Source organism: Dipodomys merriami, unplaced genomic scaffold (genome assembly GCF_024711535.1).
Source record: "Dipodomys merriami isolate MVZ:Mamm:240054 unplaced genomic scaffold, mDipMer1.0.p SCAF_467, whole genome shotgun sequence".
Taxonomy (NCBI): Eukaryota; Metazoa; Chordata; class Mammalia; order Rodentia; family Heteromyidae; genus Dipodomys; species Dipodomys merriami.
The window spans coordinates 256160-278842 of record NW_027206032.1 but is presented as its reverse complement, the minus strand read 5'-3'; the positions used below and the strand labels follow the sequence as shown (position 1 = coordinate 278842).

Here is a 22683-nt window from a genome sequence, read left to right as displayed (position 1 = left end):
TGGTTAATGGGAGACAAGAGTCTCACGGACTTTCCTGCCTGTGATCCTCAAATCTCGGCCTCTAGAGTAGCTAGGATTACAGACGTGAGCCACCAGTGTTTGGCTACCTTCCTGTTCTTCAACTCAGTATATGAACAACTCCTCATGTCTATCTTGAAATTTTATGACCACTATAAGCATGGCTTGCATGGTACTCACACAATTGTGTGTGCGTGTGTATACATGCTGGTACTGGGGCTTAAACTCTGGGCCTATGCACTGTCTGTTACCTTTCATCACTCAAGGCTAGCGTACTCTACCATTTGAGCTCCACTTCAAGGTAGATTAATTGGGGATATGAGTTTCATGGACTTTTCTGCCTGGACTGGCTTTGCACTATGATCCTCAGACTTCAGCCACCTGAGTAGCTAGTATTACAAATATGAGTCACCAGTACCAGGTATAGGTCTACTTTTGTAATCCCATAATTACAGGATCAGGTGGCTAAGTGATTAGGAAAATGGGCTTTCCAGTCATGAGTAGTCTTGCCACTAGGTGAATACTGAGTTCAAATGGCCTTAGTTTTTGTATCTGTTGAACAAGGTTATTAACAGTAACTACCTCATATGGTAGTTTTAAGGATTAGATGGAAGTGAGTAAATTATCAGCCATTCTGTTACTATTACTGCATCTCCTAGATGTTTTTCAATTATGTTTTCTTGTCCCTCACTATCCTTTTAACCTAAATGGGTTTTTCTAATGCCTATTTTACCCTCCTTTGATGTACTCAAACACCGTCTATTAGAAATGGTGGTTTTAAACACAAATTCAAGCAAGTCAAACAAATTAAAAAGTCTATGGGTAGCTGGGCACTGGTGGCTCACACCTGTAATCCTATCTACTCAGGAGGCTGAGAGTTGAGGATTGCAGTTCAAAGCCCAGCCGGGGCAGGAAGACCATGAGACTCTTATCTACAATAAACTATGCAGGAAAAAACTGCAAGTGGTGCTGTGGTTCATGTGGGAGAGTGCTATCTCTGAGCAAAAGAAGCTCAGGGACAGAGGCCAGGCCCAAAGCTAAAACCCCACAATCAGAAAAAAAAAAAAAAGTCTATGGGTGATTTTTCACTATATATGTGATAAGCTTAAAATTTCAGTTCAGAAGCCTGGCACTAGTGGCTCACACCTGTAATCCTAGCTACTCAGAAGGCTGAGATCTGAGAAACATGATTGGGCAGGAAAGTCCATTAGACTCTTAGTTACAGTTAACCAGTAAAAAGCTGAAAGTGGAGGTACAGCACAAGTTGGTTAAGTGCTGCTTTGAGTGAAAAAACCTGGTCTCATTATTGGAGTGTGTGCGATATATATACACACACACTAAAGTTAGAAAGTTCCAGTTTAGCACCCATAATTCTCCACGAGATTCAGATGGCATAATGAGAAGGAACCAGAGCACTGGAAGCAGGCACAGAAGTGCTTGTTGACATGGATTTAGAAGTCTGGTGTGGTGTTCGGTGGCACCAAAGTCACTAATTAGATCTAATGAGCTCCAGTGGCATTAGTTTTCTGATCTGGATGCTGATTATCATTATAATCCCTTTCTTTGCTTAAATTCCAGGTCTTTTGAGCTCCTTCCTGTTCTGACACAATGGTTTAACTACATTTGTTTTACTGTTCTCTTTAAATAGCTTTTCACCTAGAAGACTCTTCAATGAAATACAAAAAAAAAAAGAAGAAAAAAGCTGGAAGTGGCAGGGCCCTAGACTTGAACACAAAAACTCAGGAGCAATGCCCTGAGTTCAAGTCCCAGAAATGGGGTAAGAGGAAAGTAGCAGCCACTCGTTAAAAGAAAAGGTTAAGAGGCCAGTGTTGGGAGTGGCTCAAGCCTATAATCTTAGCTACCTAAGGAAGCTGAGATCTGAGGATCTAGATTTGAAGCCAGCCCAGGCAGACAAATCTGAGGCTTCTCTCTAAATCTCTCATCTGACAAAAACAAAAACAAAAAAGTAAACAAAAATTTCAGGGGAAGGTATAGGAAGATGGTTCTTCTGAAACCACTAAAGAAGTAGAAAACATGGATTCTCTTCTTTCCTCTTTTGTCTCCATTTATTCTCATTCTTTTTTTCTTCTTTCTCTCCTCTGCTCTTTCTGTCCCAGTACATTCTAGGCAAGCACTCTAACCACTGAGTTTCATACGCAGCGATCTATTTGGATTCTTAGATAAGCCAATTCTCTTTACCTCTGAAAACTTCCATTTTTCTCATATTTACAACCTTGTACCTTTCTAGCTCCACAAGTCAGACTTTACACTGCTCAAGGATAAATAATGAGATACAGCTTTCTGATGAGGGCAGGGGTCATCTTCAAAACCACAAATCAAAGTATCACACTGTTCTGCTTAGAAACCTACCATTGTTTCCCAATAAGTTCCTGAGCTGGGTGTCAGTAGCTCATGCCTATAATTCTAACTACTCAGGAGGCTGAGACTTTGGGTTCATGGTGAGAAAGGAGCTTGGGCAGGAAAATCCGTGAGACTAGCCTCAAATTACACATGCACACACACACGCACACACACATGCACACACACGGCGGAAATACAGCTATGGTTCAAGTTGAAGACAGCTAGCCTTCCGCACAAAAAAACACTCAGGGGCAAAGCTTGGGTTCTGAGTTCACCCCAGGGCTTACACACACTGACACACACACGAAAAAATTCTTTATCTCGGCTCTTAAAACTGACAATACATTGTGTTCAAGTACCTGGCCTCATAATTTACCTCTGTGCGCTCCCACAACCCCCTTTTTTTTTTTTTTTGCGCCAGTCCTGGGGCTTGAACTCAGGGCCTGGGCTTCTTTTGCTTAAGGCTAGCATTCTATCATTTGGGTCACAAAGCCACTTGTTTCTGAGGAATTGAACCCAGGGCTTCAAGCATGCTAGGCAACCACTCTACCACTAGGCACATCCCAAGCCCCCTCACCGCCCCCCCCTTTTTTTTTAATCTTCAGGTTTTTTCTCTTTTCTTGGATTGCTAAAATTTGTTACGGCCGGGCTGGGAAGGTGGCTCAGTGGTAGAGCGCTTGCCTTGCATGCATGAGGTCCTGGGTTCGATTCCTCAGCACCACATAAAGCAGAAAAGAGCCAGAAGTGGCGCTGTGGCTCAAGTGGTAGAGCGCCAGCCTTGAGCTGAAGATCTGAGGGACGGTGCTCAGGCCCAGAGTTCAGGCCCCACGACCGGACCCCCCCCCCAAAAAAAAATAAAAAATAAAAAATTTGTTACGGTCTTTGCATTTGCTGGTCCTCCCTCCCCTCCTCCCCTCCCACTCGTGTCCCTAAGCGTCCCCACAAGCACTAGCTACTGGCCTGGACGGCCCTGTTGTGCCCACTTGTTCAAGGTCGTCCTTGCCCACAGCCAAGTCAGTGGCTTGGGTGACCCCTGGCCTCAGGACAGCGCCGGAGGGTACTTGGTGCTCAGTACATATCGGATGGCCAGAGCTTCAAAAACACAAAGGCGGACGGACACCCCGTCTGCTTTCCACAGCCGACACGGCCCCGGCGACTCCGGTCAGCCAGCCTTCAAACCACCCGGTACGAGCCCAAACTCACCGAACCGGAGCCCAGCTGCTTCCGACCCAAGAGGATGCGCGACCCGGAAGTATACCCGGCTGGTCCCGCCCCCCCCCCCCGGAGAAGGAAGTACTCCCGGGGCAGTGGGAGCGGCGCGTCGGCGGTGGCGGCGGTGGCTGTGGGGCTGGCTGGGTGCACCGTGCTCCCGAAGTTGAGGTCGACAGGAGCGGGGTGGATGCTTGGTCGCTGGGGAGGGAAAAGGGGGGGGAACAGGCGGCCTCGTCCAGTCTGCAAACTTCGGGGTGTCTGTTCACTCCAGACTTTCGATACGTGTTTTTGACTTCCGGTAACTGCTTTTGGTTGGGGGGGGGGAAGCGCACAGCGTGTCTGCCCACCTGGAGACATCCGGGTACTCCGAAGGACGCAGCCCTTGGCAGGCTGGTCCTGGTAGCGGCTGGGTCGGGCTCCTTGCCGGCTCCGGGTGAGACGCGGAAGTGTGGGCGGGGCTAACTTCTCGGTGGTCGCTACGGTTACGGGCGTGGGACAAAATAACTGAGCGAGCTTTTAACTCTAGATTCGCCTTGAGAGGATGCACTGGGGCAGGCGCATCATTGTTTAGTTCATTTCCTTTTGTGTACATAGACCCTTGGGATGAGAGACCCAAGGCCTATGTATTTTTGTTCCTTAAAGATATGGATCACTTCGGTTTATTTTTTTTTCTTCGTTCACTGGAGTCTTTCTCTTCCAGTTCATCACGAAATACCCGGAAAACTTAGGAAACCATTAAATAATGCAATTTCACCTACCTGTTACTTATTTCTGTTTGCTGTGAGATGATGAATTCGGTGAGAGGAGAGTATCTACAGTCCTTCTAAAATACAAACGCATTGTCTTCCAGCCTTGCACATTCTAGATCATCTTTAAATCATCTAGTTTTAAATTTAGATGGTGATGACCGAAGAATACAGATTACCAGTGTTTTATATATTGGAGTGTGTCCTAATCTTATGTGAAGTTACATGAATTACATTTCTACAATGATATATTTTGAATGTATTACACATAGTATATGTATATATTACATATATGTATGTATTACACATAGTGTACAACACTTACACTCTCCCTCACCCCCAGCTTAGCTCCAAGGCGTCTTAAAGTTGTCTTCCAGTTTCATGCCTCCTTATTGTTTTTCTTCCTGGTATTTTAATGACTCTGGGTAACTGGTATCATGTATACCTTTGAGCTTTCTTGTGGGTTGTTTTTATACCTTTGAACTCTCTCCCTGCCTGGTATTTTGATCTGTCACAATCCTACAAACTTCTCATGGCAGGAGTTTGAAGTGCCTGTGGGACTCATCAGGTTAACATAAATGAGTGAAGTGGATTTAAGTGTCAGTGGTGAGGTGCAGGAGCATTGCCTAAAACACCAGTAGCTATTTGGCATGAGGTAGTTATTAACCAGTCAGTGTAGAGCCTTTGTTGCCAGATCTTTCAGCTTTCAAGGGAAATTGGACACTTGCACTTTTTATGAAGACTGAATTTTAAACTTGGAACTAATTTAAAAGTTTAGACATTATATAGACAAATTAAAAACATCTCTAGGATAAGTTTGACACTGCAAACTCTAGACTTGTGTTTGGTACTTTGTGTATGAATCATGTCTCCTGATTCAAATGGATGTTTTCCTTTCTGTCCTTTTAACCTTTTTTTGGTATGTATCTTAATTATAAGAGTGTGTCTAGTCTTTCTGCTTTAGTTGTTAATATGCTTTAAAAATCTATTTGAGTCATTTTGATGTCATGTATTGGCTCTTTTCTTTATGTAGTCCTTCTCTCTATAAAACAGGTTTATACACACCTGTGTGTTTGGGTGTTGGTGAAAGAGAGAAAAAGAGAGATCACAACACAAGGGGGTGAAGGAAAGGGGGAAGAAATCCATTCATTCTCTCATGATATTTGAATATCCTTCTCTTTGTAGCAGGGCAATATGATATTGATTTAATTGCCAAAGAGCCCTTCTGGAAGGAATTGGATTGGGTAATTGAATTGCTGTTCAAAAGTTGATCTGAGGAGGTCACTGGATATAGACAAATGATAGAGCTTTTCCCTGGTATGTGTGGGGCCCTGAGTGCTATTACTAGCACTGTAAAAAAATAAGTAAGTGTAAAATACAAGTCAATCATCTCTTTTGTTACATCAAATGTTCCAATACCAACAGAATGTTGCTGTATTTATGATGAATATTTTAAATAATAGTAAAAGGCCCAGTGTAGTGTTTCATACCTATAATCCTAGATACTCCAGAGAAGGAGATAGGAGGATTACGGTTAAAGGTCAGCCCAAGCAAAAGTTAATCTTTCAGAGCTAGCAGGCTTGGTAGTAGTATTTGTCTGTAATCTCAGGTACTTTAGAGGCAGAGGTAAAAAAAAATCATGGTCTGAGCCTTGCCTGGACAAATGTAGGAAACCCCAATCCATAGGGCCACCACTACAAATATGAAACAGAACCCTAAAAAACTTCTGACAAAAATGTTTTCCGATGTTTAGTAGGAAGTGATTAGTAAAGATTTTAAAGGATAGTCAAGTCAGTAAAAGGGGACATAGATAAAGAATTTACTCAGAATGAAACACTTGCTCAGTGAAAAACCCTAGGAAGACAGGGAAAAGATAAATTATAAACTAGTGTGAAATATTTTCAAGCCACATAACAGAGGAGTTAAATCTCCAACATACAGTGATCTCAAATCTCTGTAGTACATAATGATTAAAAACCAAACTGGAATGATTGGATAATGACCAAAAGGTACAAATAAATGTTTCAGTGAAGAGTATATATTCAGCAAATAAGCACATGAAAAGATGCCTGGGTCATCAGCCATTAGAGAAATGCAATTTAAAAGGCACAGTAAGGTACCACTACATACCTATCTGAATGGCTCAATCGAAATAGTGACAACACAAGGTTGGTCAGAATTCAGGGGAACTTGATTATTCATACATAAGCACTAGGAAAGTAAAATGATATTCTACTTGGGAAAAGAATATAATATCTTTTTGTGTGTGTGTGTGGTCAGTCCTGGGGCTTGAACTCAGGACCTGGGCACTATCCCTGAGCTGCTTTTTTGCTCAAGGCTAGCATTGTACCACTCGTACCATAGTGCTACTTCCAGCTTTTTCTGTGTATGTGGTTCTGAAGAATCAAACCCAGGGCTTCATGCATGCTAGGCAAGCACTCTACCACTAAGCCACATCACCAGCCTAACAGTATCATTTGAAACTAAACTCAGTAGGAATTTTTCCCAGAGAAAGCTTTTGTTCCCATAAACACTTATACATAAGCTTTCTGAATAATTTTATTTCTGTAATAGTTCTAAAGTACACTTATACCATGGACTATTACTCAGAAATAATAATAAAAAGTCTTAATACAACAAAAGTGGGTCTGGAGGGACTTAAATGCTGTGTAAAAAAATTCTTAACAGGCGACATGCTATGTAATTCCATCTATACTTCTTGAAGTGACAAAGTTTCAGAGGAAAATGAGTAGGGGTTAGAAGAAGTGTGGGAATGGGCTGAGGCTAAAAGAAGGGATAGGGCAGGGATCTATGTGATTAAATTGTCTGGCATGTCTCTTGCAGTGATGGTCATGAGAATCTATATCTTTGGGCCCCTATAAATAGGTTCCGTACATGCAGATTCAGCCAACTGCTAATTGGAAATACTTGGAAAAAATTTCATCTGTACTGAACTTGTATAGAGGTTGTGTGTGTGTGTCTGTGTCAGTGTTCCCCATGTGTGAATATATGACTAGGAATTACACTGTATTATTCATTATAAGTAGTAAAGAGAGAATTAAAGTATATGAAAGAACTTAGCATTGGTTGTTTTCGTCTATAATCTTAGCTACTCTGGAGACGTAGTGGAAGGATTGATTTGTGGGGCAAATCAAAAAAGTTCTTGAGATCCTATGTTTTCTTCCTTCTTCTCTTTTCTATTTGTTTTGTCTAAGAACTTGGTACCTACTGATTTCACTAGTGACTAGTGCACTACCAATTGAGCGAGGCCTCTAATCCCTTGAGACCATATCTCGGAAAGAACCACCAGAGGACTTGGGGTTATAGTTCAAGTGGTAGAGCAGCAGCCTAGCAAGGATGAGGCCAGAGCTCAAACTCCAGAACCACGCCCCCCCCCAAAAAAAAAAACAACTATGGAAAGATGTAATAGGTTATGTGCCAGTATGACACCATTATATCATATGAGGGTCCTAGAAGCAGTTCCCTGCACATACCAAGACATGACTGTATTTGGGATAAAATTTTATCTATCTAACTAATGTACACACCAATGAGTTCATGTAAAAATGGTGAAATCTGAAGATTGGTGGATTCTGCCACAATGTATTATTATGCTTCAGTTATGCAAGTTGTTACTAGGAGGAACTGGGGAAGGTCTGTGGAATCGTGTCTTATTAATTTACTGATGTACCTGCCTGTGACTCTGAAAGTATCAATATTTAGACAAATAATTTTTTAAATTAAACTTTTTATTGCTTTAGGAAAACTTTTATTATTATTAATAAGATTTTTATTGTGAAAATACCGTACAGAGGGGTTACAATTACATGAGCAAGGTAATTAGTACATTTGTTATCAAGCATTGTTGCCTCTTCCTTTGTTTCCCTTTCCCATCCCTGCCCTTCCAACCCCCTTTTCCCCCCAGACAAATAATTTATACCAAAAATACTGACATCAGTCACTTTTTTTTTCCTTGGGCTTTTCTTTGACCAGCTGATGTGCTAATCATGTCAGATAAAGATGATCCTGAGACTCCAGTGATAACTGAAGCAAATCCTGTCCTTGAAGATAGAAACTGCGAGTCAGTGGAAAATTCTGAGTCTGTGAAGAATGCTGAGTCTGTTGACCTACATGCCAACCAAGAGAGTCCGTCGGAACCTGTAGTGTCCACTCGGAAGAGACCAGATGTTGGATCTTCCAGGGATCCTGAGACTTCAGAAGTTCTCCCTGTTCAGGTATCACAGACTGCCACTGACTAGAATCTTTATTAGAATACTGGGATTTAAAAATATTGGGGTTAACCTGGTGCCCTTGGCTTATACCTGTAGTCCTAGCTATTGAGGGTGCTTAGGTCCAGAGTAACTGCAGATTCCATCTTCAGGTAAATGCCAGCAAGATGCCAGACTACAGGTGTGGCTCAAGTGGTAGAGTGCCAGCCATGAGCAAGCAAGTCAAACGTGTGAGGCCCTGGTACAAGGAAAAAAAAGTTGAGACTCAAGCTCAATACTAATTTAGGATTACACTTCTTTTCTTGTTTTTCCAGCCAAGGATAATATTTTCTCAGTTCTATAAAAGCCTTCAGCAGTAATTACCTTTGCTGCATGGTGCTTACATGATGAAAACATGCAACTGTCTGTCAGTCAAGCAATGTATTAACCAAATACTATTTTGTTACCCATACTTTGGCTACTAATTACATAACTTATATATATATATATATATATTAGACTCTGGCTTTCTAATTTTTTCACACTTTCTTGTCTCTCTCTCTCTCCCCCTCCCCCATTTACTGGGACAATAGGAAACTGTTTCCAAAGATGTACCCCAGACCGGATGGGGATATTGGGGCAGCTGGGGCAAGTCCTTGCTCTCCTCAGCTTCAGCTACAGTAGCCACTGTGGGTAAGATTATCAGTCATTTCATTAATGTCCGTGTGCATTTTGCAGATGTGTGTTACAAAGGACTTTGTTAATAATTCCTCCTCCACATTTATTCAAGGGATTTATTGTTTGAAGACGAGTAATGATGAGCTGATAGATATCATGGCTAGAATTGGTATCATTTTCTTATTAGAATGAAGTCTAGGAATTGCTATACATGTCTGTATGTCTGTTCTTTAGTGATGATATATCAGGGTTTTTGTAAAAAAAAAAAATAATATATATATATATATATATATATATATATATATATATATATATATTATGGAGATAGTCCCAAGGATTAATTACCCTAAATTGTTAAAAATAATGTCTTGTAGCCATCCTGATTTTGAACATACACGTTTTGATATTTCATTTTTGATATTGTATTTGTTTAGTTTAGGTTACAAAGAGCAATACATTGTGATTTTTCTCTAGGACAAGGTATTTCAAACGTCATTGAAAAGGCAGAGACTTCCCTTGGGATCCCTAGTCCCAGTGAAATTTCAGCAGAAGTCAAGCATGCTGGAGGTCAGTATATGGAATCATTAATTCCAGGATACTTTGGATTCATTAGCTATCTAATGACCATCTGATACTAAGGACATGGGACATCCTAGAGCTGTGGTGTGGTACATTGCAGATCCAGCTGCCAGTTAGAGATCTGTCTCTTATACCTGCTCATGTCTCTCTACTCTGCATCTAAAGTAATTTCAAAGGACTGCTAGACATTAAAATTATATGGCCATGGGCTGGGAATGTGGCTCAGTGGTAGAGTGCTTGCCTAACATTCATGAAGCCCTGGGTTCGATTCCTCGGTATTATATAAAGAAAATAAGCTGGAAGTGGCACTGTGAATCAAGTGGTAGAGTGCTAGCCTTGCACAAAAGAAGCTCAAGCACAGTTTCCAGGCCCTGAGTTCAAGTGCCCAGGGCTGGCAAATATATCTATATCTATCTATCTATCTATATGTCTGTCTGCCTGTCTGCCTGTCTGCCTATGGCCTTTGTTGAATATGAGACTTGCTTAGCACTTTATTTGGCGACCAGTTGTAGCTGAATTTAAATCTGTCAGGAGAAAAAAGTATTTTTGTTTGTTTAGGGTGATTTTTTTTTTCCTTTTGGTTTTTTGATAGTGGGTGTAGAACCCAGGGCATTGCACTTGCTAGGCAAGTGCTTTGCTACTGAGCTACATTCTAGCTTTTTCTTTTCTTTTCTTTTTTCCTGCATTGTGTTTTTATAAAGGTGAAGGTATATTCTTGGAAATTTGTCTTGATCAAAAGGAAACCTGCACTTGCTTAAACCATATAGAAAAGTTTTGAAGAACAGGTTTGTTTTCTTCATTTCTCAGGGTCCTTATTGTCTCTCGTTTAATACTCTTTGCTCATCTATCATTTTTCTTTGGAAGCAGATTTATTCTACCTATCTTTCTCCATCTGTAGCGTTATATTGAGTCTTGGCATACATATTCATCAGGGACTAAGACATTCCACTATCACTACTTGTAAATACTTGAGAGAACTAGATTGACCTATATTTGAGTCCATAGTGCATGGGTCAGTAGACTGGAGAGATACCTTTTTCAGACATGGCTGCAAAATACTCCATGTATGAGGTGCACTGTTCTTAATGAGGCATCATTGCCTATGACTAAGACTCTATGTATCTAAAAATGAGTTTATTTTTCTCTCTGAAGAACTCTAGAAATAGACTATTGCATGGTGTTTTGATGGAAGGAGGGTCCCGTTATCTTCAGTTTTCTTTGTTGGTTTCTTTATGGTTTTGTAACTTGTTAGATCATCCTGTGGATGCAGGTATTGTCTTCTAAAACAAATGAGCTCAAATTCAGGAATTATATAGACAGGAAGTTTGACTGCTCCTTATGCTGCCAGTAACTTTCCTCTCAAATGCCATTGGCTAGAATGGTATTATGTCTAATTTTCATACTAAGAGATACTGGGAGAGTAAATTATTGGCATTATCAGAAATTTTGTATCAGGAATTGCTTTTAGAGGGCAAGGAAAACAGGAGTTAGAAGTATGTTTGGATAGTAGATAGCACTGTCTTCATAACACTTGAAAATGTCTGTCACTCAGGGCCATGTTTTAAGAGGGGAATGCAGACCAGGGTGAACTCTGGGAAGAGTGGGCTAGATAATAAAATGGCTAGTATTAATGTCTTAAAAAGTTAATGGATCCTGAATATGAAAATCTAAGGAAAGGAGATTTGGGAATCTGTTCTTTTTACATCTTTGAAGACTAGCATGGAGAACAGAGTTTAGGTTTATTATTTGTGTCTCATGGGGAGAGAACTACTACTCAGTGGAAGTTATGTGGACTTAGATTTTAGTTGAATAATAAGTGTACCAGAATAGAATTGATGGCTTTTTCATAATAAGGACTTTCCCATCTTCTAAAGTTCCTAAGGAGAGAGATTAATTTCACTGCCAAGGAAATTGTACCTGAGATGAGCCTTTCTAGAACTTTGAGATAAGAGAGAGGCTACTAATGAAATTACTTCGTCATCTTTTTTAAAATTTTGTCATGTTTCTTGAAAGGTGTTGTCTACTGCTTTGAGAGAGAGAGAGAGAGAGAGAGAGAGAGAGAGGGAGAGAGAGAGAGAGCGTGTGCGTGCGTGCGTGCGTGCGTGCGTGCGTGCGTGCGTGCGTGCGTGTGTGTGTGTGTGTCTGTCCTGTTGCTTGAAGTCAGGGTCTGCGTGCTGTCCCTAAACCTTTTTGCTCAAGGCTAGCACTCTACCACTTGAACCACAGCTCTACTTCTGTGATGCTTACTTCCACATTTTTGGTGAATAATTGGAGAGATAAATCTGCCTTGGCTGTACTACCTTGCCCGGGCTGGCTTCAACCTCTGATCCTTAGATCCCAGCCTCCTGAGTAACTAGGGTTACAGGTGTGAACCACTGCAGTCCAGGTAGCTAGCTTGCTTCCTTGCTTCCTTTCTTCTTCCTCTTCCTCCCCTCTTCCACCTCCTTCTTCTCCTCCTCCTCTTCCTCTTCTTCCTCTTCTTCCTCTTCTTCTTTCTCTTCTTCTTCTTCCTCTGTTTTTCTTTCTCTCCCCCCCTTTTCACTTCTCCTTCCCTCCCTCCCTCTCTTTCTTTTTTCTCTCCCTCCCCCTCCCTCTCTTAATGTATGTGTTCTGGCACTGGGGCTTGAACTCAGGGCTTCACAGTCTACCATGCTCCCCCTTCCTCCATATCTTGTACTGCCTCCAGTTTTTGCTGGATATATAAATGGAGATAAGAGTCTCATAGACTTTTCTGCCCTGGCTGGCTTTCCATTGTGATCTTTAGATCTCAGCCCCATGAGTGGCTAGGACCATAGGTGTAAGCCACCCAGTTCTGCTTTCCTTTTGTTGGCAGTTAGTTATTGTATATATAATTCAGATTCATACTAAAGAAATGTTACTATAAAGATAGGGGTTACAGTTACTTAAGTCAGGTAAAGGGTACATTTCTTTTTGGACAATGTCACCCTTTCCCTCTCTTTGTTAGGCTTGTTTAGAGTGAATGTAGTGTAGCTTTCACTCTTAAGCATTAGTTTATCTTTACTGCTGAACCCTGATTCTTCTGAATTCACTCTTAGTCTTCAGGTGTTCAATGAAGTCTGTTCACTTTGGTTGTCTAGACACCAGATATTTCAGCCTAGTTGGAGCTCTGGGGATTGTGTTGCTTACTGCTTACAGTAGTTCTTCTCTCAGCTGTGTGGAGTTGCCCAGTGCTTAAACAGTGTATTATTCAGATAAAGACACAAGGGCACATCTGTAGATTCTTGGAACATTTTACTTATATAGCTTCATCCTCTGATGTTTTCTGACTTTGAAGTGGTAGCTGCTTCAGCTTACCTTGACTCCAGACTTTATTCCTGACTTATATTGCCTGTGAATGTTCTGTTGTCTTTAGGTTCTCCTCTGTGTGTTGGGGTTTGGAACTTTTCTCTAGGAAGAAAGCCCAGTTGTAGGGTTGATTTTGTTTCTCTTTTCTCCTGGACCAAAGTCTTGTTCTGTCTTTTTGTCCAGTATCTAAAAATAGTTCTTTCTTCTATTTTGTCTGGTTTTATTGTTGCTCTGTAGGAAGGCAGTTGTAAAATCAGCTTATTTATAATATTTGAAAGCAAAAGTTCTCTCCATAATAGTGTTTGATATAATATAGTTAAATTACTTGATGTACTAGTTGATCTAGTATAAGATTTTTAAAGGTAAAGCAGAACTGATTATTTTTGAAACATACTCATCTTTGTAACATCTATTGGTTCCCTTACTAATAATCAGCATAGTCTTCTAGGATAAAGTTGAGCTATAATTTGCATATAGTAAAACTTTTTTTTTGCAATATGACTTTGTGTTGAGAAATAATAGTTACGTTTATACTATATAATCATAGTTATGTTTATACTGTATAATCATAGTATATTTGCTACATAGTACAATATAAAAGACTATTTATGTGGCTCACTGAGATAGAAGAATATTTTGATTACATAAGGGAATTCCTTCATGCCAATTTGTAGCAACACCTTTTTGTCTATTCACATCCCTTGCCAACCATTGATCTATTTCTAATTATAGTTTCCCCTTATTTAGAAGGTCAGATCAATAAAGTTATTTACTGTACGGTGTATAGATGAATACTTTTCTTTTACCAGTCCTGGGGCTTGAACTCAGGACCTGGGCATCATCCCTGACCCTCTTTGTACTCAAGACTAGCGCTCTACCACTTGAGCCACAGTACCACTTCCAGCTTTTTCTGAGTAGTTTATTTGAGATAAGAGTCTCATGGACTTTTCTGCCTGGTCTGGCTTAGAACTGCATTCCTCAGATCTCTGCCTTCTGAGTAACTGGTGGCCTGAGCCACCAGTGCCCAGCGAGGTCAATACTTTTAGTTTTAATTTTATTTTTTTTTGTGATTTGTGGGGCTTGAACTCTGGGCTTGGGCGCTGTCCCTGAGCTCTTCAGAGCTCAAGGAGAGTGCTCTATACAGCTTGAGCTACAGCGCCACTTCTGGTTTTCTAGGGGTTTATTGGAGATAAAAGTCTCACAGACTTTCCTGCCTGGGCTGGCTTTGCACTGTGATCCTCATATGTTAGCCTCCTGTGTAGCTAGGATTACAGGCATGAGCCACTTGCACCCAGCAATCAATACTTTTATATTTGAAATGAAATGAAAATATAAAAGATTGCTTATCTTAGCCTTCATCTTAAAATAAGATTACTGTATGCAAAAATGCCTCAATTTTTTAAAAAAAAATCACATAATAATGAAGGAAAATGGTTAATGAACTTTTCTTTTGTGTTTGTACATCTTCTCCCTTTTGTAGGAGAAACTAGTTCCAAGGAGAATGAAAACTCCTCACCAGTATCTGTGCCATTTGGTGTCCTCTCTACCATCTCTACTGCTGTTCAGAGCACAGTGAGTAAGAAGTGCAAGCTGCTTTCCTCCCGTCCATTCCTGTAGTGGGTTTCTGTGTCTTTCTGTTATCCTGTAAGCATCGTGGGACTGATATTCCTATAGTAGGTTTCCATGTCTTTCCATTCTTTTCCTGAAAGACTCATTTGACTGCTTATTCTTTAAGGGTGCCAGTCACTTGAGGATCAATCACTTCTGAGTGGTAGAATAAAAGCTATGTGAAAACTTCCCCTAAAAATACAGGGATATAGATTGAAGAGTTACAATGAAACCATACACATAGCATTGTATGGACCAGAAATTCTGAAGTTTATTGGCCCTAGAAAATGTTTGCTTTACAAAATTATTTTTCTTATAAGTATACATTATTAGAAACTTTTTTTTTTTTTTTTTTTGGGTCCGGTTGTGGGGCTGGCCTGGGCGCTGACCCTTAGCTCTTCAGCTCAAGGCTAGTGCTCTACCACTTGAGCCACAGCGCCACTTCCGGCTTTTTTCTTTTTGCTTATGTGGTGCTGAGGAATTGAACCCAGGGCCTCAGGCATGCAAGGCAAGCGCTCTACCACTGAGCCATTTAAAGTTTTTATTTTAACATTTTGTGTGTGTGTATGTGTATATGTGTGTGTGTGTCTGTGTGTCTGTGTGTCTGTGTGTCTGTGTGTCTGTGTGTCTCAGTGTTGGAGCTTGAACTCAAGTCCTAGATGCTGTCCCTGAGCTTACTTGCTCAAGGCTACCCTCTACCACTTGAGCCACAGCCCTATTTCCTGGTTTGTTTTTTGTTTTTTTTTGAGTAGTTTATTGGAGATAAGAATCTCATGGACTTTCCTGCCTGCCTGGCTTTAAACTCCGATCATCAGATCTTAGCCTCTAGAGTAACTGGGAAGCTTGGATTGCAGGCATGAGCCAAAAGCCCACCACTGCCTGGCTATTTTAACCTTTATTTTGGCAATATGAAGTATGTTTTACCACTTGAGTCACATCATTAGCCCTTTCTTCTGCCTTCCTGCCTATCTATCTATCTGTCTGTCTGTCTATCTATGTATCTATCTATGTCTATATAAAGAGAACAATTATTTATTTATTTATTTATTTATGTATGTATTTATTTATGTCTGTCATGGGGCTTGAACTCTGGGCCTGAGCTCTGTCCCTCAGCTCTTCAGCTCAAGGCTAGAACTCTCCCACTTGAGCTACAGCGCCACTTCTGGTTTTCTGGTGGTTTATTGGAGATAAGAGTTTCATGGACTTTCCTGCCCGGGCTGGCTTTGAACCGAGATCCTCAGATCTCAGCCTCCTGAGTAGCTAAGATTACAGACATGAGCCACTGGTGCCCAGCCAATTATTTATTTTGATTTATAGTTTCCGAGATGTCAGTTCATAATGGCAGGGAGGACTTGGCAAAACAGAATCAATCACACTGTGGCATCTAGAAAGCAGAAATAGTTTGTGTTTGGATTAGATGGTTGGCTTTTGCTTGTGCTGGCTTTGAACTACAATTCTACCTCTACCTGTGAGTAGCTGTGATTACAGGGGTACACTGCGACTTTGGATTCTCTTTTCATTCTTTTCACTGTGTAGCCCAAGCATCCTCGAACTTGATATGAGTGTAGCTTAGGCTGGCCTCAGCCTCAGAATACTCATGCCTTAGTCTTTAGAGTATTGGCTTTATAGGCATGTACCACAAATATGGTTATACTGTAGCTTTTTGAAGTAATACTATATTTATTAATTTTCATTCAGAAAATTAAAACAATGAATTTTCATAATGTGAACTTGTGCAGACTCTTTAAGAGATACTATGCCCCTTCTTCTAGGAAGATAACTATAGTCCTGACTACATACATATAGTACATTTTGTATCTAGTTTCACACAATATTTTTGTATAATATGACCATGATGCATTTTGGATGTGGTATTCCATTTTGTCAATATGTCATATTTTATTTATTCCACAGTTGGTAAGCATTGAAATAGTTCCCATGTTATAGCTATTACAAATACTGCTGCTCTGAGCATTTTTGCTTATATCTTCTTTTTTTTTTTTCCATCAGTTCTGGGGCTTGAACTCAGAGCCTGAGCACTGTCCCTGACCTTCTTTTGCTCAAGGCTAGCACTCTACCACTTGAGCCACAGAGCCACATCTGTCCTTTTCTGTGTATGTGGTACTGAGGAATTGAATTCAGGGTTTCATGCATACGAGGCAAGCACTCTACCACTAAGCCACATTCCCAGCTCTGTGTATGTCTTTTTGATGAACCACTGCACATATGTAGCTATAGTACATACTGGCCAGCAGTTTTCCAAAGTGGAGAACTTACTACGTTTCCATACGTGATGTGTATTTCTTCTGCTATTCCATGTTCTTCTCAGTGCTTGGTATTATTGACCACTCTTAAAGAATTGAAACATATAAATGGTTGGGTACTAGTTGCTCATGCTTAGCTCCTTAGGAAGTTGAGATCAAAGCCAGCCCCGGCAAGAAAGTCTGAAAGATTCTTCTTCCTAATTTCCCAGTAAATAAAGCAGGAAGTGGAGCTGTGGCTCAAGTCGTAGAGTGCCATCCTTGAGGGCAAAAGCTCATGTAGGCCCTGAGATTAAGTCCTTGGAATGGCACCAAAACCTCCCCAAAACATACTAATGTATTTTCCAATATTGTAGTAATGCTATTTTATGTTGCTTTCTAGGGAAAGAGTGTTATTAGTGGGGGTTTAGATGCCTTAGAATTCATTGGGAAGAAGACAATGGATGTAATAGCAGAAGGGGATCCTGGATTTAAAAGGACCAAGGGTCTTATGAACCGGAATTCTACTCTGTCTCAGGTACTGTTACCTTTACGGATTTGATTACTGTTTTCTGTTTTCTGTGTTTTTTTTTTTTTTAATTTGAATTTTGGCCTTTGTTAACTTGGGACTTTTTGTAGTGTTTCCTTGTAAAGAATTTTCAATGCTTTATAAAATTAAGGCTTTTCTTATGCATTGGATATGCAGTAAGAGTTCTACTACTTAGACAAATGGCCAGCTCTTTTCTTTCTGCAGTAGGCTTTTGTCAGTGCAGTGCAAAATCCTGAGCTCTGTCAAGATTGCTTGTTAGGTTAATGTTGAAATCACTTTTGGAAATGAATGTGGCTCCTTGGGAGATGCATCAAATTATGTTTAGCTTCTTTTTTTCCATGCAGTTCCTGATCCTTAGTGAATTTGATTTGCTGTACCAAGAATGAAGGGCAGTACTCTGTACTGGAACTTCGCTTAGCTTTGCTTCTCTTCACTCTTAAAACTTACCCTTGAGCTCTTATTGTTTGCTGCTTCTATGCTTCCATCTCTTTTTAGGTTTTACGAGAGGCAAAGGAGAAAGAAGAGTTAAGGACCTCCAATGAGGTAACCATGGAAACAGACAAGAAAACTCATTATGGGCTACTCTTTGATGAATTTCAAGGCCTTTCACATCTAGAAGCTCTGGAGATGCTTTCGAGAGAAAGTGAAATAAAGGTAATTCCAGTCCCAAACTCCCAGCTGAAAAGAGTCTTAAAAAAAGAAACGTTGCATGGTTTCTTTGCTCTTTGTATGAAATGTGTCTCCAAAGAAAGCTTGGGACTCTGGAAATAGTATAACAGATTTAAAAAAAATCCTCTAATGTTTGTTAGAAAAAATATTGAGTAGATCAAATGTTATTTCTCTAAAACTATACAAAAAGAACAGAATACCAAAGAGGTTTTACCATCCCCTGTCTTTTTCTTTTACCTTAGTCTTTCATTATCTATTTTTTTCTTCAGTGTCATGGGTTTTAGCTGCCAAAAAGCCTGTTAACAGCTGCTAATTCATATATAATTTCCTGTTAGTTCATCTCCTCTGATAATCTAAGCCATTCAAAGCACTGATAATTTTCAGTTATCTCTAGCCCATATTACTTTTGGAAATACAAATTTTATCTATCTTCCTATAATACCTACTCTGTTGTGTTAAGATTGTTAAAAAATAGATTCGGCTATAATCCTAGCTAGGGAGGCTAACATCTGAGGTTAGTTCAAAGCCAGCCCAGGCAAATTGTCTCTGATAAAACACTCAGAAAGCTGGAAGTGGCACTGTAGTACAAGTGGTAGAGCACTAGCCTTGAGCACAAACTGCCTCATGGATAGCACCCAGACCCCGAATTTAAGCTCTAAGAATTCCCCTGCCTAAAAAAAATAAAAAATAAAAATTAGTGCCAGGTGATGCAATCCTAGCTAATCAGGAGACTGACATCTTATGATTGTGGTGTGAAACCAGCTCAGGCAAGAGAGTCTGTGAGACTTTTATCTCCAATTAACCCCCCAAAACTGGAAATGCTGCTATATTTAAGTAATGGAGTGTTAGACTTGAGCACAAAAGCTCAGGGATAGTGCCCGGGGCCTGAGTTCAAGCCCTAGGACCAACATACACACACAGTGAGCTCTTCAGTCTTTTCTCCCTGTGAGATTTCTTTTTATTAATATTTCCATAATATTTTATTATCTTCATTCAGGTGAAATCTGTCCTTAATTCTCTGAGTGGAGAAGAACTAGAGGTTATAATAGGTGAATTAGAACAACTCAAAGAAGAATTTTCCCTAGCAGAATTTTGTGAGGAAGAGGAAGAAGAGAAAAAAGGTAATATGGAAATTCAATATCTGAATGGGAAGATGCAGTGTATTTATATGTAGTGTTTTACCTTTGAAATAAATTAGTTTACTGCCAGCTTTTTTTTTTTGGTGATTAGAGAAAAATGTCTTATGCTTTCCAACTGTGATCCTCAGCTCTCAGACTCTTGAGTAACTAGTATGACAGGCATGAACCACTGGTACCCTGCTTCTCTCCTTTTTTACAGTGAGAATTTTCATGTAGAGTCCTTTTTGCAACTTTCCCCCTGTCTAGGTATTCAGACATGTCAGCCTCTTGCCTATGTCTTCTTTTTTTTTCCTGTCAGACTCCTCTTAGCATCCCCCGGAAGATATTGTTCATGTACCCCTGCCAGTGTTTACAGTTAAAGAGTGCTCTTGTCAGAGTTTGTCCTCAGTCCTTTTCTTTATACCTCTGGATACTTCATCGATGCTTCTTGACTTGTGGGACCCTTAATTCCATCTTGAATTGAGGCAGGTAAGGTGGTAGTACCTAAAGTGTGAGTGACATTCTTCCCCTTTCCTGATCCCACATTTTAAAGCCTGTATCTCTTAGGAAATATGGATGTTGAAGCTGCTCATTTTTTACAGTAATTAGGTAATGTGGCAGTTTATATAAAGTGTAATTTCTGGCAAATGAATCTTAAGTGTTGTTTTACTTTAACATTTTAGTTAGAAATATTTCTAACGCGTGTTCTTTGCTAATTGGCTGTTTTAAGAAAGTGGAATCCAGTGAATTCAGTTTTGTCTCTTTTTATTTTTGGCTGGTCCTAGGATTTGAACTCAGGGCACTGCCCTAAGCCTCTTTTGCTCAAGGCTAGTGCTCTACCACTTGAACCACTGTACCACTTCTGGCTTTTTCTGAGTGGTTTATTGGAAATAAGGGTCTCACATATTTTCCTGCCTGGGGTGGCTTCGAAACATGATCCTTAGATCTCAGTCTCCTGAGTCATTAGCCTCCACTACCCAACCCATTTGTAATGTTTAATTTAATTGCTTGCTTTGCCATGGAATGTCATTTTCACTCTGAAGTATAACTGGTCATAGACAGTAGAATTCTATTTGGTGAACATTTCTTGAAAGTAAATGAAATGAGCCTTTATGTCAAGAAAAGCAACTATGTATGAGTCATGATAAATATTCAAACTAAGCTTCAATTTTGTAGAACTTATTTATTACCCTGTTGAGCTTTGTAGCTTCCCAGAACTGTTTACGGACTCTGCTGATGAAATCTGTGTTGATTATAATGGCTATATTTGTTTATTACAGGACAGTTTGTCAGCATTTGGAAGATTTATATAACTCAGAGTGAATATTTTCCCATCATTAAATGTGTGATGTTAGCAAACCATGCATGGACAAAAAAAAAAAAGACTAATGGATTTTAATTTAATACTTCCAACAGAAAATCTTGTGGTATAGCTTCAGGCTCATTGCTGTGTATCTCATTACACTAAACTTTAAGAGATGACCAGTAGTTGGGTTTTAGTGTAGTATTAAGGAATATGGAAGCATTAACTTTACTGATAATCTAAGAAGGCTACTGAAATACTTCTTCCCTTTCCAACTAAGTGACTTTGTAAGGTAGATTTTCTTCATGTAATTAAAACAATATATCCCTGAGTATAAAAGAAGGTAAGGGAATACAGATGTTTTTCATTAGGCTAAATGATAAAGAGATTTATTAAAGATGTAAAACAATGACATTGTTCTGCTGAAGTTTTACCTTTTTTGGAAAATATAGTTGTTTTTTTCTAAATGTATACTAACAACTAATGGGGTGTTCTGTTAAGTTTACAAAAGTACCACAAGCATTTCAGTTCTAATTTTTCTTTTGTTTGTTTGGGTTGTGAAACTAGGACTTGAACTTAGTACTTGACGCTTTGCTCATTGGCTGAGTTCTACTTTTTTACATATCTGTCTATATATGTCTGTCTCGTGTGTGTTTACATATCTCATTTATTTATTTATTTATCTATTTATTTATTCTTTTTTTTCTTTCTTTTTTTTTGGGGGGGGGGTGTTCCGGTCCTGGGGCCTGAACTCTGGGTCTGGGCCTGTTTCTCAGCTCTTCAGCTCAAGGCTAGCACTCTACCACTTGAGCCACAGCGCCACTTCCGGCTTTTTTTTTTCTTTTTACTTATGTGGTGCTAAGGAATCAAACCCAGGGCCTCAGGCATGCAAGGCAAGCGCTCTACCACTGAGCCACCTTCCCAGCCCCCGGCTTTTTTCTTATGTGGTGCTGAGGAATCGAGCATGCAAGGCAAGTGCTCTACCACTGAGTCACCTTCCCAGCCCCGATTTATTTATTTATTGTGCCAGTCCTGGGGCTTGATTCAGCACCCAGGCATTGATCCTGAACTGTAGTCTACCACTTGAGTCACAGCTATACTTCTGTTTTTTTTTTTTTTTTTTTCCCTGAGTTGTTTATTGGAGATAAGAATCTCATCAAATTTCCTGATGCAGCTGGCATTGAACAGCAATCTATAGATCTCAGTCTCCTGATTCAGTAGCTAGGATTACTGGTGAGAGCCACCAACTCTTAGCTGTACTTACATTTTTGATTAGCTCTTTGGGGATTCTCAAAATTTTAAGAGTATTAAGAGGTCCTGCAAGTAGCATATTTGAGAGCTGCCAGATTAAAACTTTCCAAATATCAGAGCTTTTAAAGATGGCTCTGATCTTCTTTGAACTGTCAGTGTGCTTGCCTTTGCTATCCTCTAAACCTCATTTGTTTTTTTATTTTTAATCTACTGTAAAATAACTAGCCTTCAAGTTTTCTTTTCTTTTCCTTTTTTTTTTTTGGCCCAGTTGTGGAGCCTGAACTCTGGGCCTAGGTGCTATCCCTCAGCTCTTCAGCTCAAGGCTAGCGCTCTACCACTTGAGCCACAGCGCCACTTCTGGCTTTTTTCTTTTTGCTTATGTGGTGCTGAGGAATCGAACTCAGGGCCTCATGCATGCAAAGCAAGTGCTCTACCACTGAGCCACCTTCCCAGCCCCTAGCCTTCAAGTTTTCTATGGAGAGGGCGAACATCTCTGAGTGAGGGACTTTCCTTAATCCTTGAGTGTGGATTTTATGCAGCCCTGGATGTTTGTTTGTTTGTTTTTTGTATTTGTCTTCAGCATTTGTTCTAAGAAGGCAGACTGGTTAGTTGTATAACATCTTACTAATAAATGACACTTTAGTCTATGTAAAAGCTTGATTCCTGATTAGAAAATTTTTTCTGACCAGGTGCTGGTGGCTCATACCTGTAAACCTAGCTACCCAGGAAGCTGAGATCCCAGGATCTCAGTTTGAAGCCAGCCCACCAGGAAAGTCTGTGAGACTCTCATCCCTAATTAACTATCAAAAGCCCAAAGTAGAGCTGTAGCTCAAGTG

At 40.1% G+C, this 22683-nt stretch overlaps 2 protein-coding genes across 5 annotated transcripts in view; one reads left to right on the top strand and one right to left on the bottom strand.

Moving 5' to 3' along the window:
- The window catches only part of LOC138808675 (microfibril-associated glycoprotein 3), a 35196-nt gene extending 31175 nt beyond the window's left edge, over window positions 1-4021 (bottom strand). For both annotated transcript variants that reach the window (XM_069994918.1, XM_069994919.1), the window contains exon 1: window positions 3939-4021. The gene's annotated coding sequence lies outside the window, so the exon portion shown is untranslated. The remainder of the gene's footprint in view (window positions 1-3938) is intronic.
- Window positions 3687-22683, top strand: part of LOC138808674 (protein FAM114A2-like) — a 38170-nt gene continuing 19173 nt past the window's right edge. Inside the window, exons 1-8 of one of the 3 annotated variants that reach the window (XM_069994914.1) lie at window positions 3687-3759; window positions 8331-8572; window positions 9139-9238; window positions 9698-9790; window positions 14589-14680; window positions 17360-17494; window positions 18002-18160; window positions 19173-19296. In XM_069994914.1, the coding sequence (XP_069851015.1) occupies window positions 8345-8572; window positions 9139-9238; window positions 9698-9790; window positions 14589-14680; window positions 17360-17494; window positions 18002-18160; window positions 19173-19296 (931 nt within the window). In that variant the 5' untranslated portion in view covers window positions 3687-3759; window positions 8331-8344. Of the gene's footprint in view, window positions 3775-3822; window positions 3890-8330; window positions 8573-9138; window positions 9239-9697; window positions 9791-14588; window positions 14681-17359; window positions 17495-18001; window positions 18161-19172; window positions 19297-22683 lie in introns of those variants that run through there. The other 2 variants (XM_069994915.1, XM_069994916.1) reach the window with 2 other exon arrangements.